This window comes from Balaenoptera acutorostrata, chromosome 20 (assembly GCF_949987535.1).
Source record: "Balaenoptera acutorostrata chromosome 20, mBalAcu1.1, whole genome shotgun sequence".
Classification (NCBI taxonomy): Eukaryota; Metazoa; Chordata; class Mammalia; order Artiodactyla; family Balaenopteridae; genus Balaenoptera; species Balaenoptera acutorostrata.
Genome location: NC_080083.1, coordinates 10,310,188 through 10,331,239, shown reverse-complemented (window position 1 = coordinate 10,331,239; position 21,052 = coordinate 10,310,188). Strand labels below are relative to the sequence as shown.

Here is a 21,052-nt window from a genome sequence, read left to right as displayed (position 1 = left end):
TGTCTGCGGGGGGCGGGGCCTCGGCCGGCGGGAGGCTGCAGGCGCGCGGGGCAGGGATCTAAGCCGCGCCGGGGCGGGTGCGTGCTTTTCCGCCTCCGACGTGTTTCCGGCCTTAAAGGCATTTTGCCCTTCCCTTTAAGACGCGCCGCCCCCTCTCAGTCACTCCCAAGATGGCGGACCTACTGGGCTCCATCCTGAGCTCCATGGAGAAGCCACCCAGCCTCGGTGACCAGGAGACTCGGCGCAAGGCCCGAGGTGAGGATCCCAAATTCACAACCGGCTTTCTTCGCCCGGTTCTCAGGACCGCACTCCTACCCCTTTGGACGACCCCACCTTCTCAACCTTGAAAGACCCCTCACGGGCCCCTTCAAAGACCCCCCGACTCCCTAAAAGGGGTGCCGACCCGCCCGCCGTTCTTAGCGGACGATGATTGGCTACCTGAAGCCCAGCGGCAGGCCCTTGGCTCTTTCTACCCTAGCCTTCCGCAGTCCTTGTTTTCAATTCGCTGATGCGCCCGCCTGTCCGCCGGTGGCGTGCTCTGATTGGTAGGCTGCCTTCAACCCCACCCAACCCCTTGGTGTTCCTCGGCCCGCTTTCGGATCGGAGGGGGGGCGGTGTGTGTGAGTTCGACCGCTCGGCCCCGCCCACCTCCCGTTGCTCGAGTCCCTGCGCCTCGCCCCCTTCCGATTGGATCCAGGACACGCCCATCCGCAGTCCTTTCTCCCCTATTGGCCACCTCAACTTAAAGGTCTACCTATTAAGTTTTGTTCGACCTTTCTCTAGCCCACCCCTACCCTCAGCACCTCTAACTGGCTGCTGGGTCCTTTCTGTGCTCTTATGCCCCTCCTACTTGGGGCCGCCCTCCAACCTTTCTCTCATATGTACCCTTAAATTCCCGAGCTCCCCGGGCGGGTCGTGAATGTTGATTGGAGGGATGAGAATGCCCTTACCCGGTCCGATTGGCCATGGTCTCCTCGCCTGTGTTCTCCGAGTAACTTCCCAGCAGGCGGCTCAAGTTGGGCTGCACGCTGGTCGGTGCAGGCCTGTCTTGTTCGCTTTGCGGAGTGTGAATGAGTCTGACAGAATGACTGACTACCTTGGGGAGGACACCGCCTCCCGACCCGTCCGAGGGAGGCCAGGGCAGCCTGGGTGCCTTCAAAGGGCTCAAGTGCTGCTTAATATCGAACTAACATCCATATTTACTGAATGGTTGCTAGGGGCCAGGGTACCCTCAAGGAGCCCACAGTCTGGAGCATCGATGAAATGCGCATTGATGAAACGATCACACAGGAGTTTAATAACCAACTTTATAAGTGCTCTGAATGAAAAATAACTTATGAGAGGGGCTACCTAGGGGTCCTAACCTAGTCTGCAGTGAGCTGAGATGCGAAGAACAGGTAAGTCAGTGAGTGAGAGGGGAGCGCAGTGCTCTAGGCAGAGCTCTGAAAGCTCTGAGGAAGGAGGGAGCATAATGGGACCTGGGAACTGGGATTATTTAACACCATGACTGACTAGGTGGGTTCACCAGCGGCCGTTGACAGACTAGGAAGCTGAAGTTCAGAGTTTAGTCAGTTGCCTGCCGTTACACGGTTACGAAGTGGTGGGGTTTCAAACCCATGTGTGACTTTTAAGGCTATGTTCTTAACCATAATCTTATGCCACCTTCTCAGATGCAGAGAGATGACTCATAAGCCAGTTCGAGAACAGTCAGTGACCAATATGGGGTGTGCTGATGGTCAGAGCCCTTGAGGTGGGAGAGAGGAGAGCTCCTGAGCTGTCGGGGCCCTGGGGCCACAGAGAGTAACTGGATAGGAGATGAACAGGGTCTGTAGCTTCTAGGAGCTCAGAGTGGGGTAGGGAGGACAAAAGTTACACTCTGTTAGCTCTCAGCACATGCTGTAGTGGGTGTCTGAACTGAATGTGCTTGGGCCCCAGAGGAGGAAGTGAGTAACTCTGACTCATGGTGGATCTCAAAGTTTGCAAGAGGAGGAAGAGCATTTCAAGCAGTAGGAACAACATGTGCAAAGATATGAAGTGATTAAGAAAATGGGAAGAGGTTCAGTGCAGCTGAAGGAATTCCAATCCTGTGGAAGAAGTGGGCCTTAAGGTTATAAAGAATTTGAAATGGCGGAAGAGAGAAGAGGGAACAGTGAGACCCAAGGGTAGGGAGTTCCCTTTACAGCTCACCTCAGACACCTACACTCCCAAAGGAGAAGAGTGTCAGAGTGGCCATTTCAGCTTCATCTTGGCTGTAGAAGTAAAAAGTGGGGGTGCTACACAATATAGGAAGTTAAATAATTTCCCCTTCCCTATGTAGACAATGAGATGATAAGCTCCTTGAGGCCAGGGCTCGGTTTGTTCTCGTTACCTCCCCAAGTGCTTTATAGTTCTTGGTATGTCGCAGGCATTAAATAAATGTTTGTTAGTTGGTTTCCCCAGTGGGTTGGGAAGTGGGGTTGAGCATGATTCTAATCTTTGTTACTCCCACTAAACTGTGAGCTCCTAAAGGGCAAAGCTATGTCTTAATCCTCTTTGTGCTCCAGGTCCTAGCACAGTGCCGGGTATAGAGGAACTATCAATAAATGCTTGGCAAATAAACAGTCATCCTACCTTCCTAGCCTGATACCCTCCCAGTGGACATGAGATCCCTTTTAAAGCCTTACAAACTCTCCCCACCCATGCTTCCACCCCTGGCCTCATGCTGCCAATTCTCATCCCCAGAGCAGGCAGCCCGCCTGAAGAAACTACAGGAACAAGAGAAACAGCAGAAAGTGGAGTTTCGTAAAAGGGTGAGAACAACTGGAGAGATCAAAGGCAGCCTCAGAAGGGACTTCCAATAAGTTAGAATTGGAAGGTTGAAGAGTCAGTTTGTTTGGAAACTGTCTTGAGAGAGGTGAAACCCAGAAGCCAGTGGCACGGCGGCTGGGAAAGGCCTGGGAAAGGCGTGGGAGGCCAAGGTCTATTGGCCCGGCAGGGGAGAGGGGTATTGGGGTGGGGCCATCATCTCATATCTTCTTCCCTTTTCCCTTTACCAAGATGGAGAAAGAGGTGTCAGATTTCATCCAAGACAGTGGGCAGATCAAGAAAAAGTTTCAGCCAATGAACAAGATAGAGAGGAGCATACTGTGAGTGTCTCTGGGCTGGGGAGGCAAGAAATGGGTGGCCAAGGAGGCATGAAAGGGCCAGAGGGGAGAACCCTCCAGAGGAGGGCGCTGGGCCCCCTCGTGGCTCTACATAGCCTTTCCCCTTCGCTCCCCCTTTCCAGACACGATGTGGTGGAAGTGGCTGGCCTGACATCCTTCTCCTTTGGGGAAGATGATGAATGTCGATATGTCATGATCTTCAAAAAGGTAAAAGGGGGACTTCCCTGGTGGTCCAGTGGTTAGGACTCTGAGCTTCCACTGCAGGGGGCACAGGTTCGACCCTGGTCTGGGAACTAAGATCCTGCGTGCCGCGCCGCACTGCCAAAAAAAAAAAAAAGGTAAAAGGCCTGAGTTCCCCGCTGTCTCCTCTCTCCTTTTCAGCCTGTGCCCCACGCTGAGGGAGAGGAATGAGATAAAACATGTATGTGGAACCTTGACCCCATCATCTCCTTCTTTCCCAGGAGTTTGCACCCTCAGATGAAGAGCTGGACTCCTACCGTCGTGGCGAGGAGTGGGACCCCCAGAAGGCTGAGGAGAAACGGAGGCTGAAGGTGAGTTACGCCTGGCAGTCCCTGGGGCCCTGCAGCTCCCCACCTGGGAGGGGTTGGGGTCAGGCCCTGAGCTCTGGTGCCTCACCTTGGCACCCCTAGGAGCTGGCCCAGCGGCAGGAGGAGGAGGCAGCCCAGCAGGGACCTGTGGTGGTGAGCCCTGCCAGCGACTACAAGGACAAGTACAGCCACCTCATTGGGAAGGGGGCAGCCAAGGATGCGGCCCACATGCTGCAGGCCAACAAGACCTACGGCTGTGGTGAGGCCACAGTGGGGGCTGGGAGGGCAGGGGAGAGGAGCACAGGATGGGGGGAGGGGAGCGAGGCTGAGGCACAGGGCTCCTAGGCCCTCCCACCCTCCCCTCTGCCCCCAGTGCCTGTGGCCAACAAGAGGGACACACGCTCCATTGAAGAGGCCATGAATGAGATCCGGGCCAAGAAGCGTCTGCGGCAGAGCGGGGAAGAGTTGCCACCTACCTCCTAGACACCCCAGCTCCCTGGGGCAGGGCAGAGGGCAGGGAGGGACGAGGCTGCTGCTATTAGAACCCATCCTGGAGCCCCACCTCTGAAGCACCTCCTAACAGCTGTCACTCAGGCTGCGGGAAAGAGGTGTTTGATTTGTCACTGTTGGAGCTTGGATGTCTCTCTGTGTGTGTGTATGTGTGTGTGTGTGAATGTACAGGTGGGTATTTAATCTGTATTATTCTCTGTTCTCCCTGGAAATTTCTTCCCCATGGGGCTGGGGTTACTTTACATTAAATAAACACTGTTTGACCCAATGTCTTTGTTGGTTTGAACAGAGAAAGGTGGGGTCTGGAGAGGAAGAGAAACAATTATAGACTGAACAGTATGAGATTGTTTTTGTGGGCCAAAGATGGCCAAATATTGGCACTTTTGTAGACATTTATAAGAGATAGTATTTTAAGAGCACAGTCATTACAGCCAAATGGGCCTAGGTTTGGATCCTGGCTCTGCCACTTACTGTTACCTTGGTTAAAGTATTTTACCTTTTTGTGCCTCAGTCTCCTCACCAGTAAAATGGGGATAATAAATGGTAGCTATCTGATAGGACTGTTTCAGAGATGACACAGGCCAGTATATGTCAAATATTTAGAATAGTTTCACATCCTCCAAGCTCCATGGAAATGGTAGCTGCTTTGGTTATACTCTCATCCTCACCAAGCACTTCGATTTCATAAGGACGAGCACTCAGACTTCACACTGCAGTGCCCTCTGCAGACCGTGCACTTCAACTTATGGGCAGGTCTGATCCAGCTTCCCCTTCATGGTGATGTCAGGCCTTGGCCCCCCCACCCTGCTCCCCTTCTCCGGAGCTGGTTCAGTGTTCTGTCAGTTCCTCTTCAGCTTCATTTCACATAATACACCTGCTTCCCCCAGCCTCCTTCCATAATGTGAGCATTGTGGTTCTAGATCCAGCCCATCTTTCTCTCTGGCCAGTCCCTCACTTCCTTGTCCCAGCAGGTTCCATGTCCGTTTTCCCTTCCTGCCCCTACTTCGCCACCTCCTGTCTCATGCAGCCCAGAGACCAGCATCTCCTCCCTCCCTCCCACAAACGAGCAGGCCACTGCCTTGGTTGGCACCAGTGTTTATTTCAGGGGGAAGGGCTTGAAGGCCTAGATCTGTCCCATGGGATCCTGGGGCCTCCTGCTTCTCACTTGGCCTTTGGGTTACGGAACTTGTGTCCAGCAAAAACAGCCTTGTCCCCGAGAGCCTCCTCAATCCTGGAAGGCAGACAAAGTCAGGGCTGTGATATTCCAACCCAAGAGCCCTCAGCTCCTTACACCCAGGCCTACTGCACCCACTGTACCTCATGAGCTGATTGTATTTGGCCAGGCGCTCTGAGCGGCAGGGGGCACCAGTCTTGATCTGAAGAGGGAAGAGGAATTCCAGGAGTTGCATGAGACCAGGGACGAGGGATTGGGCCTGGCCCTGAGGGAGCAGCCTGTGGTGGCATTCAACTCCAGGGCAGGAGGCCAGGGATCCCAAGAAAACTCAGTCAGACAGTCGGCAGAGGGGGGCCACGAGTACCTGTCCCGTGCAGAGCCCAACCACGAGGTCAGCGATGAACGTGTCCTCGGTCTCCCCGGAGCGGTGGCTCACCATCACCCCCCAGCCGTTAGACTGAGCCAGTTTGCAGCTAGGTGGAGAGGACACTCAATAAGGTCCGGCGGGACCTCCTCAGTGGGAAAGCCAGGGGCTAGGTGGGGCTTTTCCCTTCTGTTTTGGGGAGTGGGAGATTTGAGGGGAGGGTGATGACTAAGTTCTTTGGGAAGCAGGAGAGAAGGGGAGATTCTTAATCTTGAATTTGGGCTCCTGAGATGCTGGTGGGAAGAAGCAGAATCTGGGAGACAGGGATGGCATAGGGTCGGCGTGGGGATGAGGCATGGCAAGGCAACAATGGCAAAGCTCTTGGGGTGAGGTCAAGAGTTAATCAAAGCCTTGAGGTCGAAAGGGTAGGGTGGGTCAGGAGCCAAGGGAAAGTCAGACTTGGAGTTAGTGGGCAATACTGTAGCTGGACTGGGTATGGGTGGAGGGAGGCCATGACGCCCCAGGGCCAGAGGCACTCACGCCTGGATGGATTCAGTCACTGAGCCGATCTGGTTGACCTTCAGCAGCAGGCAGTTGCAGGCCTTCTTCTCGATGGCCTGGGTAATCCTCTTGGGGTTGGTGACTGTGAGGTCATCCCCCACGATCTGGATGTTGACCCCCGAGAGGAATGAGGTCCAGGTAGCCCAGTCATCCTGGTCAAAAGGGTCCTCGATGGAGACCACTGGTGGGAAAGGGGAGCAGATTCGGGTTAAAGGTCAGACGGGCCTCACAGAGGAGTGACAGGTCAGAAGAGTTGGGGTGGAGATTGCAATGGCGCTAAGGATTGGAAGGACTGAGGTGGTGGCAGTGGAGATGACGAAGCCAGTGAGTAGGGCAGCTGCTAGAGACTCAAGCAGGAGCGACGGAACACCCAGGGTCTCACCAGGATAGTTCTTGATGAAGCTCTTATACAGCTCCCCCAGCTTCTCCCCAGTGATGTGCCGTGCGGGGTCATCAGGTGACTTGAAGTCGAGATCATACTTCCCGTGGCGATAGAACTCAGATGCCGCCACGTCCATGCCAATCACCACCTTGTCGGGGTAACCAGCCGCCTGGATGGCGGTCTTCAGCAGCTCCAGGGCTGGGGGAGGGAAAGAGAGGACCTGAGGCTCCGGTGCACCCTGTCTCCATGGGGACCCAGGGGTTCTGCCCCTCCGAGTGCTCACACTGACCTTCATTGTTCTCCAGGATGTTGGGTGCAAAGCCGCCCTCATCACCCACATTGGTGGCGTCCTTCCCATACTTGGCCTTGATGACCCCCTTGAGGTGGTGGTAGACCTCGGCACCGATGCGCATGGCTTCCCTGAAGGATCTGGCTCCCACGGGCAGGATCATGAACTCCTGCATGGCCAGCTTGTTTCCAGCATGGGAGCCCCCGTTGATCACATTGAAGGCCTGAGATGGGGAGAGGGTGCTTAGACCTGGGCATCGACATGGAATCCTGGATCCCCTACTTACTGAATGGTCTAGGATGAATAATTTTACTCCTCAGAGACTCCTTCCTCATTTCCATAACATGGGGACACCACCTGCTTACCTGCAGGATCTTATGTGGAAACTTAGAGCAACTGGATGTAAAGTTCTTAGCCTGTGCCTGGTGTAGCAGCTAACACTGATATGGCACTTACTACAGGCCAGGCACTGCTCTAAGTGCTTTACATATATTTTATTGGCTCATTCATTCTCAATACTACCCTGTAACTAGGTACAATTTACTATCCCTTACTTTACAGATAAGGAAACTGAGGCATAGAGAGATTAAATAAACTTGCCTAAAATCACACAACTAGTAAAGGGACAAAACCAGCATTCGAACCCAGCAGCTTGTCTCCAGATCTCAGGCTCTTATACAATCTAGCTAGTAAGTAACAATAAGTGGTAACATTATTATTGCAATGAAATTCAAAGGATTTCCATAAAGAGCAAATTTGGTTTGATAAGTATTAAAGAAGATACAAAAATAAAATGCCAAGATCTTTGCCATGAAGAAGCTTTCGATCTGATTTGGGGTTGGGGCACAGGGCAGAATGAGAAATTGGAGTTACTGAGCCTGGGACTGGAATGTGAAAGAACCCGGTTACATCAAGGGAAAGAAGCAGAGAGAGGTTAAAGGGAAGGTTTGGATAGTGGGAAAGGGGGAGGGCTGGACCGCAGCTGGAGAGGTTCCATTTCAGGAAACCATTTCTTTGGAGCTGGGTCTGAAAGGTGGACTTTCCAGGGGCTGCTTATGCCCTCCCTGCTGGGTGGGGTCACCGCGGGATGCGGCGGGGCAGCTGCACTCACAGGGACTGGGAGGATCAGGTCTGGGTTCCCGGCGAGATCTGCAATGTGTCGGTAGAGCGGGACCCCCTTCTCAGCTGCTCCGGCCTTGCACACGGCCAGGGACACGCCCAGGATGGCATTGGCCCCAAACTTGGCTGGAGGAAGCAAGTACAAAGAAAGTGTGAGAGCCCCTCGCACAGGGTTTAGGGTCAGCTCCTAGAACGTCCCTTCTGGTCACCCCCAGAAAGAATCCAGAACTCCAAACCACTGGGCACCGAATTTGTTAACAGATCTCTCCCCAGCAGCCTGAGGTGCTCTGGGAACACCCAGCCCAGGAGAATGTGTCGGCTTCACGGCTGTGTCCACAGCCCGGCCCAAGCCTGGCACAGGGCAGGCATCAGGAAATGCCTGTGCGATGAATACAAATCCAGCCAGTTACGGTGTGCCCCAAAATGCGAGACACAGAAATAATCCTAACCAGACCTCAGTCCGCGGTCTCTCCCCTGCCCCTCCCACAGCCCATCCCGTCCCCTGTCCCTAGCCCTTCACTCACACTTATTCTCTGTCCCATCCAGCTCAATCATAAATTTGTCAACTTTTTCTTGATCCACCACGCTTAGTTTCTGGAAGGGCAGGTTTGAGGAGGGGAGAACAGAGGTTAGATTTCTCAGGAGTCAGGGCATGTGCTGGAGGAAAGAGAAGTGCAGGTATTTGGGGCGGATGGGATGGTTGGCCAAGCCTGAGCTGCTTGGGACCAGGTAGCAGGTGAGGGGGAGAGAGGGTCCTCCCTCCACTTGCCTTTTCCAGCAGTGCGGGGCCTAGAGTCTTATTGATGTGTTCCACAGCCTTCAGGACCCCTAGAGGCCAAAGCAGGGGGTTCAGATCTTCTATTCAATTAGGTCTCTTCCCATGGCCCCCAGCTCCTCAAGAGCTTTGGGTTCCCGTCCTCTACCCTGTGCAGACATCGCATACCACATCCTGAAACCACCCCCTTGGTCTTTCCTCACCTTTCCCCAGGTAGCGAGATTTGTCTCCATCTCTTAGTTCCAGAGCTTCATAGATACCTGTGGAAGCTCCACTGGGCACAGCTGCTCGGAATCGGCCTGAGGTGGGAGGAATTGGAAGATCACAGAGAATCAGTCCCATTCACCCCCAAAGGGCTGATGTCTCCTCTCTGAGCCCAAGGACAGGAGGCAGTGTAGAGAGACTTGTGCTGCTCCCTGCTGGGGAGCAGGCTGGAAGAGCAAGGCCTGGGAAGAAGGCTGGGAGAGGGGATCCCAGAGAAAGGAGTGGATGTGGCATAGAGTTGGGGAGCAAAGGCAGATGGAGTTGGGGTCTTCCCAGGTAAACCCATTCAATGGGCCTGCGTTACCCTTGGCCGTGTGCAGGTCCACCTCCACTGTGGGGTTGCCCCTGGAGTCCAGGATTTCTCGGGCAAAGATTTTCTGCATGGCCATGGCTGCAGGGCGAGAGGTGTTAGTGAGGGTGGACAGTTGGACCCTTAAGGAACCCCAAATCCCTTGCCCTTTAAGAGTCTTCCCGCCCCAAGAAGGCAGGTGCTGGAGCTAAAAATATCCCACAAAAAGGTCACAGACCAAAGTGGCAGGCGCAGCCCCTCCCCCACTCAGAACAGCTCCTATTCCACTCTCCCATCTTAAGAATCTGGAGGCCTCTCTTAAAACTCCACTACTTGCTCAACCCCACCTCCTGCAAAGCTGCACTTCTGCCTTCTCCCTCCACCCTCTGGCCAAGTACTCTGTTCTCCCCGGATTCCTAGCCCTCGGATCCTCTCCTGTTAGTCTACCTCATTTTCCTGCTCCTCAGCCTTCTCCAAATCCTCGGGGGCCCCAGATTCCCCCACCTGGCTCCAACTCTAACCACGCTTCTCCATCGTCTCTGCCTGCCTCTCTTCACAGTCTCGTTTGTTTCCCTGTCCTTGGGCACCCCCATCCTGCTTGCTCCAACCCCTCCAGGCTTCTCAAGCACCCCCAGTCCCAGAAGGAAAAGAATGCTGACATTTCTCCCCCTTCTCCAAGTGGCACCACCCCCACCTTTTACCACCCCTACCCCCCAGGGCTGAAAGATTCACCAGACCTGGGATTTCTTCGCTGGGCTCAGAGTCTAGGTGGCAGCTGGGACAGTGTCAGCTCACCCCCTCTCAGGCTGGGCATTTATCCTCCAGCCACCCTGTACCCCAGCCAGCCCCGCCTCTCACCCTCTCCATCATCCCCCTCCAGCCGGGCTGGCAGCCAAGTGCCCACTATAGCCTAAAACAGAAGCCTTTGGCCCTAGACACCTGCCCCCTTCCCAAAAGATCAATGACTACCCCCTCCTTTCTCTCTGTTCCCCAATAAAATCCTTATTTTTAATTCCACTCCTGGGGAGAAACAAGGGAGGGCCTTCAGAATTGGGGGGGTGTTTCTCCCCTCCCCAGGATTCTATTCCTGTTGTGCAAAGGTTAAGGAGGAACTAGTGCCCTTTAGGAAAGGCCAGGGGTAACCTGAGTCCTGCAGGGCTGGGGAGGGGGCCTGGAAGAGGGGCTGCAGGAACGACATCCACACGTGCTCAGCTCACTTAGAGGGCGGGGGACTGCCTCTGTCCTCAATGGAGGCAGGGGCAGGGGGTTCTGGGCAAGCTCTGAGCTCTAAAATTGAACTCCCCACTCAGAAGGTGAGAGAGCCTCACCTCTCAGGGTCTCCATTGCGGCCTCCCTCGGCTCCACCCCATCCTACCCTCTCTCGGCCAGCAAGGGCAGTGGGGGAGGGGACGGGCTGACGAATTTAGACAGGCCCTCAGAGTTGGCGCGGCGCCCTACTGATAGCGCTAGGACAGCACTTATCGCTCTGCGTGGAGACAGTCAGGAGCCGTTTCCCCACCGATCGCAGGCGCTTCAGGTCGTGATCCCAGCCCATCAGTGAATGATGCTGAATCAAAAGTGAAAAAAATGAATGGACGGGAGGAGGGGGTGGCCCTTTCTGAGCGTCTGACCGCCGGGGGCCAGTCGGGTGGTCGGCTAGCAGCATTGCAGGGAAGTGGGTCTCTGCACTCGGTGACTCTCTCCGCCTCGGCGGGCCTGGCGGGAGTGAGGTCTGCCCCGACTTTGGCTGCAGCCCCTGCCGGGAGCTGAGGGCACGCCCGGGCTCCGGCCGGCCGGCCGGCGAACGAGGGTCATCGGCTTCCCTGCTCGTCGCCCCCGACTTGGAAGCCCTTCCCGCCGGCGCCGCAGCGGCCGTCGCCCGGTGACTCACCCCCGGGCTCTCTCCCGAGCTCCCCTCCCCGCCCTGCCTGCTCCGCGGTGTGTCTCCCAGCCCCCACCTCAGGATCCCTACCCCCGGTCTTCCATCTCGCCTTCCCCGCCTTATCTCTGGCCGCTCCCTCTCGGGAGATTTCCACCCTGGGGTAGTGGGTGCGGCAGGCCAAGGGTCAGGAGACGTCGGGCGGGGAGCGCCGCCACGTGCCCGCATGCGGCCCCGCCCGAGCCGCCCAGTGACTCAGCCACCGCGGCTGTCGAGGAACAGGGGTTCGGGGAGCGTCGGATGCCCCTGGGGTTCGGAGTGGCCGCGAGGGCACCGCGCTCGCTGCGGAGGACCGGAGAGGAGCGGAGCCCCTTCCCGCCCGGGAGGCGCCCCTCCCCCGAGGGACCGGAAGTGGCCAAGCCCCTCAGCTGCCCGGGCGGCCAGCAAGGGCTAGTTCACCTAAGCAGGCCTCCGGGTCCTGCCCCACCCTCTTCCCGGTGGGCGGTGAGTGAACTAATCGGACACAAGTTCTTACCATAAGTTTTACTGAAAAAGAAGGAAAAACCTAACGGGCCAAAGTAGAAGGGACTTTCTCCTTCTTGAAAAAGTTGCAATCTTGAAACCACTTAGTATTCTTCCGCCTTGAAAAATAGGCCCGCCCGTCTCGCCCCACGGTCGCTCAGTGACCTCTGCAGAGACGGGCCAAGGGGCACGGCCGGTGACCCAAACTGCTGACCGGGGGACGGGCGGAGCTGGGACGTGGGGGTGAGGCCTGAGGCTGGAGTTGATCCAGCGCGAGGGATAATCCCCTGGAGTCGAGGTGGGCTCCAGCCAGTGCCACTTGTGCCGCCCGGGTAGATGCTGGGGACAGAAGTGTCCCTGGTGGATGCCTTCAACTCTGAAAACGGCCGGGGTATTTTGTCAAATTTCCCTTTACTCCCTTATTTCTTGAATAAATAAAATCAAGGGGTTAGAAGCGGCAATGCGCACGCCTCGCCCCCGCCCCTTCCGCCCTGCGGGAGACACGTCCCCGGCCGGCCTTCCTTCGCAAGGGGTCCAAATCCGTCCCGCCCGGTGCGCCCGGGCGTGCGCCCGCGAAGCCAGCTGCCAACCCCAACCGCGCCACGCGCTTTCCCTCCCGGCCCGGGCGCAGGCGCGGGCGCAGGCGCCGCCGCCGCCCGCCGTTCCTTTCCCCCAACCCCCCCCCCCGCCCCGGCAGAGGTGGGGGAAGGGGGAGTCATTCCGTTTAACCCTGAGTTACCCGAACCCTCTTTAATTTGCTAAATTTGCAGTTTGCTAATTCTTTCTCTTTTCACTTTCCTTCCTCCCTCTGGCTCACTCCCTTTCCGTACACCAAAGTCTGACTGATATTCTATGCGAAGTGGAGGGAGTCCTAACCCTAACCCACCCCCGCCCCCCATCCTTCTTGCGTCGCTTTCCATCGAACTCTGCAAATTTTGCAGTAGGGGGAGGGATTTTTTTAATTGCATTTGCAAAGTTCGCTATCTGGGCAGGCGAGGAGAGGGAGGGAGGGGATGGGGAGCAGGCCCCGCCCCCACCTCCCTTTGCAAATAAAAATCTAGGGGGGTGGGGAGGAGCAGGAAGTGGCGGTGCGAGGGCTGCTGCACTGCTAGCAGAGCCGCGGTCCGGACAGCAGCGCGTGCCCCAAGCTCTCCGCCTTCCCCCGCCCGCCAGCCCGAGGCAGCCCGAGCCCAGCCCGTGGCCCCAGCAGCAGCCCCGAGAGCACCCCAGTAGCAGCGCCATGGCCGGCTGGAACGCCTACATCGAAAACCTCATGGCGGACGGGATGTGTCAGGACGCGGCCATCGTGGGCTATAAGGACTCGCCCTCCGTCTGGGCCGCCGTCCCCGGGAAGACCTTCGTCAACATCACGGTACTGCGAGGCCTGCGCGGAGACTGGCCGGGCTTGCACCCTGAGGGAGGGACTTGGGTGGTGGCGGGCGCGGTCTGGGGAGGGCAGCGAAAGGCCGTGACCCGGTCCTTGTCCTGGAAGTGGCGCGAATGGCGGCTGCACGTGAGCGGGTCCCTCCCTGGCCGCCTGAGTCCTACGCCCCGGGCGGCGGCGCCTAGCCAGCCCGCCGCCCCGCTTTCCGCGACGGGGCGTTACATCCGGGACACAGGGCGGGGAGGGGCGCACCGCCCGGTGCGGCGGCCCACTTCCGCCTCCTCCAGGGTGGGTCGGGCACGCACCGCAATTTCCGCTCGGGATTGTGATTGAGAAGGGACTTGGGGACCCCTGGACCCCTAGCTCCACTTCCGGCCGCCAGCTCTCGCCCCCTCCACCATTGTTCCTCTTTATGGGGGAGGGAGCCCCAGTCGCATGGCCTGGGTCCCATGCCCGTCCTCCGTGGGCTCCCTGCCCCTCCCAACTCCGTAAGAGAGGGCTAGGCCGCCACACGACCTCCCCCCACCCCAAGTCAGCACGTTGGACTCAACATTCCTGTGAGGCCAGCCCCGGAAGTCCCCTCACCCTCCCTTCCCGCCATCCGGCGGGGCCTGGAGCAGGGGAACTTTGTGAGAAGTTCTAGGACAGTATAAGTGAAGGAACAAGGGACGACTACTGCTGTCCCCATCACCACCTCCTCTGTTCACACTGCCCGGAAGTGGGGAGGGGGAGCGGAAGTTCGAAATGGGGGGGAAGGGGATTTCCGGGCGGGAGGGTACCGGATGTGGGGATTTGGGGTGTTAAGGGGGAGGGGGAGATACGTTCCCTTGGGTATCTAGACCCGAGAGCTGGCTTGCCGGGTCTAGACCCAGGTGCCCTCCAAAAGTTTTTCAACTTTCCCGGAAAGCCCCCTGGCATCTGCTTCATCTTAGAGCATAAATACCTGGACCTAAACTCTAGGTTACTTGGAGACCCAGGCGTCCGGGCCCCTAACAACTCCTGCAGAACCTTTGACCAAATAAGGGCAAAGTTGCTTCGCCTGCTTTGCCCGCCCCCTCCCTTCCCCTCTTTGCTTCTGCTTTTCCTGAAGGAGTTCTGAGCATCCACAGGCTCCCCACTCCATTCCACTCCAGTCTCTTAACTGGTTTTTGTCCCCCTTTATTTCCTGGGTTTGCTTTCCCTATTAAACGACATCTAAGTCTCCAGAGGAATATGTTGTCCCTTATTACCGTTCTCTAGGTTTGAAGATCGTGTTTTTTTGGTGTACTAACTTCCAACAGTCCTGAGTATCTCAAATTTCATGGATGTGTACAAAGCACATAACATACACATCCCCCCCCCAGGGGGTTTAGCTTCCCGGAGAAATGGAAGGCAGGTGGGTCCTTGGAGAAGAAGGTGGGAACCTTGGTGTACTGACTAACTTGATGGGTGCTTGATTCCCCTTCCAGCCAGCTGAGGTTGGTACCCTGGTTGGCAAAGACCGGTCAAGTTTTTTCGTGAATGGGCTAACGCTTGGGGGCCAGAAATGTTCTGTGATCCGGGACTCAATGATGCAGGAAGGGGACTTTACCATGGATCTTCGTACCAAGAGCAGCTGCGGAGCCCCCACCTTCAATATCACTGTCACCCTGACTACCAAGAGTGAGTTTGAGTCTTACCCTTTCTCTAGCTCCAAAATCTAATGTACTTCCTTCTATTAATCTTTTGGGTTCTTCTGTTTGGATCACCCAGTATGAAGGGATCAGACCAGGTTTCTACTCCCAGCCTGCTGGATGCTGGGACATTGGATTGTCCCTTCAGTTCTCAGTTCCTCATCTTACAGTGTAAAGAAGTTGAACTGTATTACCTCTTAAGTTCCTTCTTGCCTTGAGCCTTTTCAGATGAGAAACTATTTTCTTGGAGGAGGTAGACTGTTGGTCATAAGCCAGCACTTAGCTCTTGTGTTTTGAGCTCTTTTCTTAAAAATTGGAGGTGGCAGGCTCATCCACAGCCGTTTCTAGCCTGAACACGAGTCAACTGTCCACAAGCCTTTGACCTCTAAATTTTACTGTGTTCCTTTCCAGCCTTTAAGCTTGATTTTCCTCTTTTGAAAAGCCCTATTGTTTCAGGGTGACTGACAGCCTGCCTGTGTGTTGGGGGTTGGGAGAGATGAGGTTGGGTTACAGCCCCCAGGGCTGGACAGCTGCTGAACAGCTGGCCGGGGGTGGGATTGTGACACCTGGGTCCTAGCCTCCTTTCTCTTTCCTCCAGCGCTAGTCCTGCTGATGGGCAAAGAAGGTATCCACGGTGGTACGATCAACAAGAAATGTCATGAAATGGCCTCCCACCTGCGGCGTTCCCAGTACTGACCTCGTCTGTCACTCCCCACTGCTTTTGCACCCCTCTCCTTCCCACACATACATACACCATTTTTATTTTTGGGGCCATTACCCCACACCCCTTATTGCTGCCAAAACCACATGGGCTGGGGGCCTGGGCTGGATGGACAGACACCCTTCCCCCAACCCATACCCCTCCTGTGTGTGGTTGGAAAACTTTTTTTTTTGGTTTTTTTTCCTGAATAAAAAAGATTATACTGACAAGGTGCTGTGTGGTTTTAGCCTGGGTGTCAGGATGGAGGACAGCCACTGTGGTCTGCCTCCTTCATCCTGGCTTGGGGTTAGAAGCAGCAGAAGGGTTGAGGCACTACAAAGTCTAGGGTTTTGAGCTTGCTTTCATGTCCAGGATTAAACACCTGCTTCAGGCCTACCTGGCCAGGTGGGCCAGCCCTACCTAGGTCCTCAGGGTGCTAACTGAATTGGTGGATAATGGAATAGAGCCATCCAGACTAAGAATGGGTCCAGGCCTGCGTGCAAGGCAGGGCCAGTTGAGTCATCCTCAAATGTGGGTGGGGCTCCCCCTCTCGGAGTCACAACAGATGCCTACTGGGGCTGCCCTTAGGACTACAGGTTAGCCTCCCCGCTTCCCTTGCCCATGCATGGCAGAAAGGGGCAATTCCCCAAAATGATAAGTTTACCCGTGTGAGAATGATCTCACCCTTAGTCCACAAAAACAATTTTATTAATCCAATAAATGAAAACCCCATCCCTTTGTATCCCCAACCCCTTCAAGAGGATGGAGTTGGGTAAGGGAGAAACCTGGGGTGGAAACGTCTCCTATTCCTCGTCTCCTATCCCTCAACATAGAAGACTGTAGAGAGGAAGAGGAGCTGTGCAAATAGGTCATCAGAGGTGGAGGGGAGAGGGGAAAGGGGACTACTAGACCAGGATGGCAGCTGCAGAGGTAGAGGGTGAGGGATCTGTGGAAGACCCAGGAAGGGCTAGGGGAGCTGGGGCTAGAGAGCCAAAGGAGGTGGGAGGTGTGGGGGTGGAGCCCAGAAGTGGGGTCCGTTCTGAAGCCGGGTGGTCCCTTGGCTCCCCTTCCTCATCACCCTCTTGCCCCTGGGTTTCTTCCTCCTGCTCCTCATCCCCAGGACCCCGATGAACAGGCTGCTTGCAGATGGGGCAGGTCTTCCGGGTCTGAGTGAGCCAGGGGTCCACACAGCGGATGTGATAAGCTGCCAAGAGGAATGAGGTGAAGCGTGTGGTGCCTCCTGGTGGAGTGGGGGGTGGGGCACGGGCACAGGAAGTGAGGGCCTCACCGTGAGCGCAGGGGAGCACCCTCAGCTTGTCCCCATCCTCATATTCATCCAGGCAGATGGCACACACATCATACTGGTCTCCTGGTGGAAGAAAAAAGGAGTTCTTTTACTGAGCCATTCTGGACCAGGGCCCACAAGAACTCACTCTGGGAGGCCTGTGGTGGAGCTAAACCCTGCAAAAGTTATCTTCTCTGGTTCTACAGAGCCAGTAGAAGAGCTGAGACTGGAGCAGGATAGAACATGAGGAATCCGAGGTTAGAACAAGTAGAGAAACAGAGGTAAGAAGGGAAGTGGGTTTTTGGGGGGAGGGGTGAGGGTGGAGAGATACGGAGTGGGAGGAGCAGAAATGGGGCAGGGCTTCTGCCATAGCCTTATATGGGCACTGGAGGCTCCAGTGCCTAAGACCCAGCCCCTCCTTACCTGTGTCTTGCTTCTCTGGCGGAATCTTCCCCACTCCTTCCATTTTTCTGCTTTCTCCACCTTCCCTCTTATGAGCAAGGTCCTCCATCTCCGCCCCCCAACCCCAACTATTACATTTAATCATTTTTGCTTTCCATCTCCTGTTCTAATCCTGTCCTGTCCTCATTGTATGTATGCGTAAAAAGAGGAGGAAAGGAGGCATCTCAAGCTGACACCTCCCTGCCATCTCTGCCTCTTTCCTCCTGGGCTCCAACTCCTTCAGAACCAGGGAAATAGTGGGAAAGGCCTGCTCTCCTCCACCCTCCTCACCCTTTTGATAGTCATGTGTAGGAATCTGTTTCAGTTGCTCTTTGGTCAGTCGATTCCTCTGGAGCCGTTTCCTGTGCTGGATACAACGAACTATCTGGTGAAAGGGGGAGTGGATGATCAGTCTTAGCGAAAAATCTGGACAATCCCATACAAACCAGCCCTATCTTGCAACCCCAGAGCCAGTCTGGCTTTAAAGGCCTCAGCTCTTCCCATCTTGGTCCCTGAGCTACTCACCATCACTGCTCCCATGGCCAAAACCAGCAGTCCCACAATCCCTGTGAAAGGGATGAGGTAATAGCCCAAAGGGAAGCTATTGTCTGGAACCAGAAGCACCCGAGCCCTGGGAAAAGGAAGACGAATATCAGAGGGGCAGGAAAGGCAAAGGGACAAAGGAAGAGGGACAAAGTAACTGGCTCTGGACAGGGCCCATGGAGGCGGAAAGGGATGGGAGGAAAGTACCAAGAGGCAGAGCATGATGGGCCTGAGGCTGAATGGTTGGGGCACGGGCTTGGACTCCAGGTTGGCATGGAAGTGCTGAAGGAAGAGTGGGAAGGAGGGACACGTCCTACCCCTTCTCGTAGACAAAGAGGGCACGCAGGTACTCGGAGCTTCTCTCCCCAATAAACACAGACGGGATCCAGATCTGCTGCTGGATTTCCTCTGCAGGGATTAGGGCATTACACTTGGGACCCAACCTTCCATACGAATCCTTTGGTAACCCTGGCATTTGGCTCTCTTGCCCCATTCCACCTAAAGGACTGATTTCTTTTCCCTAAGGCTTCAGCCCTCCCGCCATCTCTCAGTCTAAGCTCTACTGAAAACCCAGCTGTCCAGATCCTCCAACCTTACCACTATTCCACACCATATTCAGAAGTTCATTGGAATTCACATTGTGTACCACAGCTGCACCATACCCAGCCCTCTGAGCATTTAGGACCTAGGGAGACAAGGGCAGATAAGGAGCCATCATGGGCCTTGCCACCTTTCATTCCTGGTGCCTTTTTTACCCTCAGCCTCCCAGCTCCCACTCCACATTCAGCAACCTTGAGGTCAAAGTTGCAGTCGAATCTTCGAAGCAGTGCAATAAAGACTGACCCGTTGACCGGGGCTGGGGGTGGTGGGGCAATGGGGCTGCAGGCATTGTCTGGGTGAGCCTCCACAAGGAAGCCCTGGAGAAGAGAAGCAAACAACAGCTGGATTTCATCTCCCTAGGTGCTGCTCCCCACAGGTCCCACCAAGCACACTGGCCCCCACAGGTCAGTGGGGTCTGAGCTCATTCCTGGGGTCTGAGCATCCCACCAAAGTCAGACATCTACCTCTTCTCTTAGCCTCCTGAAGATGCAATCACATCAAACAACATCCCTTTACCAGACCCTCCATCATCCCTCCCCCTTTCCCAGATAAGCTAATATATACTCCACACTCCTAGCTAATTCTTTTGCCTTCCAGTTTCCCACTGATTGTAATTCAGTTCTCCATTCATCCACGTCACTTTCTCAAGTTGTTTCACATTCCCTGCTCTAATACATACTCTTACGGAACATATTCTCCTGTTTAAAAAATACACAAGACCAAACCCAAATGGAGTTATTTGTGCTGACCCCCATGTCACCAAACTCAATACTTAATTATAATTTTAGCCTCCCCCAGGAATAGAATCTTAAACCACTCTATCTGGAGTTACTTGATCAGCACTAGTGAGGTAATCTGCCTGGTAGACCCCCTGCAGTCCCCTAAAGAAAGGAGATCTTGCCACAGACAAACAAATCTTTGCTAGTAAAACTTCCTTGCCCCACCCCCTTCTGGCTGTGAGTCTTTCATTTTGTATAGTTCTTCAAAGATCCTTTCTGCTCGGTGGAATGCTACCTGATTCATGGGTCATTAAATAAAAGCCAGTAAGAGCTTTAAAATCTACTCAGTTGAATTTTTTTAACACCTCCCTTTAATTTTCCAATTACCTATCTTACAAACAACTATACTGATATCTATGACCCAACTAAGTTCTTGCTATGTGGCAGTCTTTGTGAAAAACTACTACAAAATTGCTTATCTAATTTAATTCTCAAAATAATACATGTGATAACTTCTATTACTATCCCATTTTACAGTAAAACAAACTAAGACTCAGATAATTTGTCCAAGGTCATAAAACCAGTAACTGGCTCTAGAGACCATACTGATACGCACCACTCGTCCTGCCTTTTATTAGTCCACTTTCAGTCTCCCTTCTAAGGCTCAGAGTCCTAGGAGTAGACTTTGTATTCTCCCTTCAGATTCTGGATTCCACCACACTAGATGTGCTCTTGCACTTAGTTCCTAACTTGACTCTTTTCCTACCTCCAGCTTCACCCAAGAAAGGCTCCTCAACCCCTACCCAGCAGGGAGAATTCAGAGAAACAGGAAAGAGGGAAGAAAATCACCTGAAGTCCCTCCTGGCTCAAAGCAGCCCCAAAGAGAGCTGGGAGATCTGCAAAGTCCATGCTGGCATTGTGGTCCGAGATCTGCGGACAAAAGAGTCCATGTTTGCCCTTCAACCTGCAACCTATCCCTTCAGCGCCCTTCTCCTAATGGTCCCTCAGACTCACCGCTCGAATGAGTCCCCGGGTGGGGGCCGCTCCCCACAGCACAGTGGCCACAACCACAGGAAGCGGGAAGGCCGCAGGGTGCATGGTAGCGGGAGGGGAGAGGCGGAGGAGGCCGCGTCCCGATAACAGGAGCAGAAACGGAGTTCTGCGCCCTCTCTTGCCCTCCTTCAGGATCCCAGGGGTTCAACCACCCCCAGGTCCCACTTCCCAGCTACATGGGGGCGCGGGGAAGGACCCCCGATTCGGGGAGTGAGACAGCCAACCCGTTTAATGGAGCTGGGAAACACCAAAAATACCCCTTTCTGGTACAGGAATAAAACGGGGAAAGAGAACGGAGGCAAGCACAGGTGACAGAAAAACTTCTGGAAGGGTGGGGGAGCTCAAGGAGGTGGGACTTCCGGCCAGGTGGGCCGTCTTTCCATCCCCTGGAAAAGGGTTTCCGGCAAAGAAAGTCAGGCCGCTTCCAGCAATGGACGCTCAAGACGAAGGACTTCCGGTCCTAAAAGGCCGATTAAAAGAAAGGTTAGAGGTGGAGGGAGTGCCTGTGGAGATGAAAGGAGCACCGAGGTCCCAGAAGACGACTTAGTCGCTTCTCCGCTAGTGCCCGGGATCCCTCAGGGGCCCGGTTTACGAACCTCTCCTGCTCCCTCTGGCCGCAGCCGCCGTACCTTCAAGTCTCGCGAGAGTCGTCACCACGCTCCCTCCCACCTGCTGACGGCTTCCTGTATTATCGCGAGAGACCGCCTAATTCTGGGTAGTCTAGCTCACTCGATCTCGCGACATCTTCAAATACCCTCCTCTCTATTTTCCCGCGACTCCAATTCGACGAAAATTGCGCCTGTGCTCTGGCTGTCTAAATAGCTGCACCCCGTCCCCTCACCCATTCTTGAAGCTC

At 55.1% G+C, this 21,052-nt stretch overlaps 4 protein-coding genes across 7 annotated transcripts; 2 read left to right on the top strand and 2 right to left on the bottom strand.

Moving 5' to 3' along the window:
- Positions 1 to 24: 24 nt before the first annotated feature.
- SPAG7 (sperm associated antigen 7) lies at positions 25 to 4,469 on the top strand. 2 transcript variants are annotated; one of them, XM_007166515.3, is made up of 7 exons: positions 25 to 255; positions 2,722 to 2,789; positions 3,037 to 3,125; positions 3,266 to 3,350; positions 3,605 to 3,694; positions 3,794 to 3,950; positions 4,065 to 4,469. In XM_007166515.3, exons 1-7 carry the CDS (start codon positions 171 to 173, stop codon positions 4,172 to 4,174), a joined length of 684 nt encoding a protein of 227 aa, XP_007166577.2. In that variant the 5' UTR covers positions 25 to 170; the 3' UTR covers positions 4,175 to 4,469. The 2 variants fall into 2 exon arrangements, with proteins under 2 accessions (XP_007166577.2, XP_028024005.2); XM_028168204.2 differs by lacking the exon at positions 25 to 255 and adding an exon at positions 1,090 to 1,397.
- Positions 4,470 to 5,280: 811 nt separating this feature from the next.
- On the bottom strand, positions 5,281 to 10,307 carry ENO3 (enolase 3). Its single transcript, XM_007166508.3, has 12 exons — positions 10,156 to 10,307; positions 9,434 to 9,520; positions 9,069 to 9,164; positions 8,860 to 8,918; positions 8,615 to 8,684; positions 8,083 to 8,216; positions 6,972 to 7,194; positions 6,683 to 6,880; positions 6,280 to 6,481; positions 5,740 to 5,848; positions 5,519 to 5,577; positions 5,281 to 5,432 (listed from the first exon to the last, which is right to left on the bottom strand). The coding sequence occupies exons 2-12, from the start codon at positions 9,516 to 9,518 to the stop codon at positions 5,363 to 5,365; spliced, it is 1,305 nt and encodes a 434-aa protein (XP_007166570.1). The 5' UTR covers positions 9,519 to 9,520; positions 10,156 to 10,307; the 3' UTR covers positions 5,281 to 5,362.
- Positions 10,308 to 12,889: 2,582 nt separating this feature from the next.
- Positions 12,890 to 15,785, top strand: PFN1 (profilin 1). Its single transcript, XM_007166507.3, has 3 exons — positions 12,890 to 13,191; positions 14,652 to 14,844; positions 15,454 to 15,785. The coding sequence occupies exons 1-3, from the start codon at positions 13,060 to 13,062 to the stop codon at positions 15,549 to 15,551; spliced, it is 423 nt and encodes a 140-aa protein (XP_007166569.1). The 5' UTR covers positions 12,890 to 13,059; the 3' UTR covers positions 15,552 to 15,785.
- A 460-nt stretch (positions 15,786 to 16,245) lies between these two features.
- RNF167 (ring finger protein 167) lies at positions 16,246 to 21,020 on the bottom strand. 3 transcript variants are annotated; one of them, XM_057535612.1, is made up of 10 exons: positions 20,793 to 21,019; positions 20,158 to 20,656; positions 19,993 to 20,073; positions 18,616 to 18,741; positions 18,422 to 18,509; positions 18,142 to 18,232; positions 17,807 to 17,912; positions 17,573 to 17,666; positions 16,844 to 16,924; positions 16,246 to 16,759 (listed from the first exon to the last, which is right to left on the bottom strand). In XM_057535612.1, the coding sequence occupies exons 2-10, from the start codon at positions 20,239 to 20,241 to the stop codon at positions 16,461 to 16,463; spliced, it is 1,050 nt and encodes a 349-aa protein (XP_057391595.1). In that variant the 5' UTR covers positions 20,242 to 20,656; positions 20,793 to 21,019; the 3' UTR covers positions 16,246 to 16,460. The 3 variants fall into 3 exon arrangements, with proteins under 3 accessions (XP_057391595.1, XP_057391596.1, XP_057391597.1); XM_057535613.1 differs by having other exon boundaries at positions 20,826 to 21,019; XM_057535614.1 differs by lacking the exon at positions 18,616 to 18,741 and having other exon boundaries at positions 20,793 to 21,020.
- Positions 21,021 to 21,052: the final 32 nt, after the last annotated feature.

What these genes read in the sequence shown, in the direction of transcription:
- SPAG7 (XM_007166515.3), top strand. Translation starts at nt 171, where the DNA reads ATGGCGGACCTACTGGGCTCCATCCTGAGCTCCATGGAGAAGCCACCC. An exon ending in AAGATAGAGAGGAGCATACT is followed by an intron (nt 3,126 to 3,265) that starts GTGAGTGTCTCT and finishes CCCCCTTTCCAG; the next exon opens with ACACGATGTGGTGGAAGTGG. An exon ending in ATGTCATGATCTTCAAAAAG is followed by an intron (nt 3,351 to 3,604) that starts GTAAAAGGGGGA and finishes CTTCTTTCCCAG; the next exon opens with GAGTTTGCACCCTCAGATGA.
- ENO3 (XM_007166508.3), bottom strand. Translation starts at nt 9,518, where the DNA reads ATGGCCATGCAGAAAATCTTTGCCCGAGAAATCCTGGACTCCAGGGGC. An exon ending in GGATGGGACAGAGAATAAGT is followed by an intron (nt 8,217 to 8,614) that starts GTGAGTGAAGGG and finishes TGCTTCCTCCAG; the next exon opens with CCAAGTTTGGGGCCAATGCC. An exon ending in GTGACTGAATCCATCCAGGC is followed by an intron (nt 5,849 to 6,279) that starts GTGAGTGCCTCT and finishes CTCTCCACCTAG; the next exon opens with CTGCAAACTGGCTCAGTCTA.
- PFN1 (XM_007166507.3), top strand. Translation starts at nt 13,060, where the DNA reads ATGGCCGGCTGGAACGCCTACATCGAAAACCTCATGGCGGACGGGATG. An exon ending in AGACCTTCGTCAACATCACG is followed by an intron (nt 13,192 to 14,651) that starts GTACTGCGAGGC and finishes TTCCCCTTCCAG; the next exon opens with CCAGCTGAGGTTGGTACCCT. An exon ending in TGTCACCCTGACTACCAAGA is followed by an intron (nt 14,845 to 15,453) that starts GTGAGTTTGAGT and finishes TCTTTCCTCCAG; the next exon opens with CGCTAGTCCTGCTGATGGGC.
- RNF167 (XM_057535612.1), bottom strand. Translation starts at nt 20,241, where the DNA reads ATGCACCCTGCGGCCTTCCCGCTTCCTGTGGTTGTGGCCACTGTGCTG. An exon ending in CCCGGGGACTCATTCGAGCG is followed by an intron (nt 20,074 to 20,157) that starts GTGAGTCTGAGG and finishes TTTTGTCCGCAG; the next exon opens with ATCTCGGACCACAATGCCAG. An exon ending in TGGCCATGGGAGCAGTGATG is followed by an intron (nt 17,667 to 17,806) that starts GTGAGTAGCTCA and finishes CCCTTTCACCAG; the next exon opens with ATAGTTCGTTGTATCCAGCA.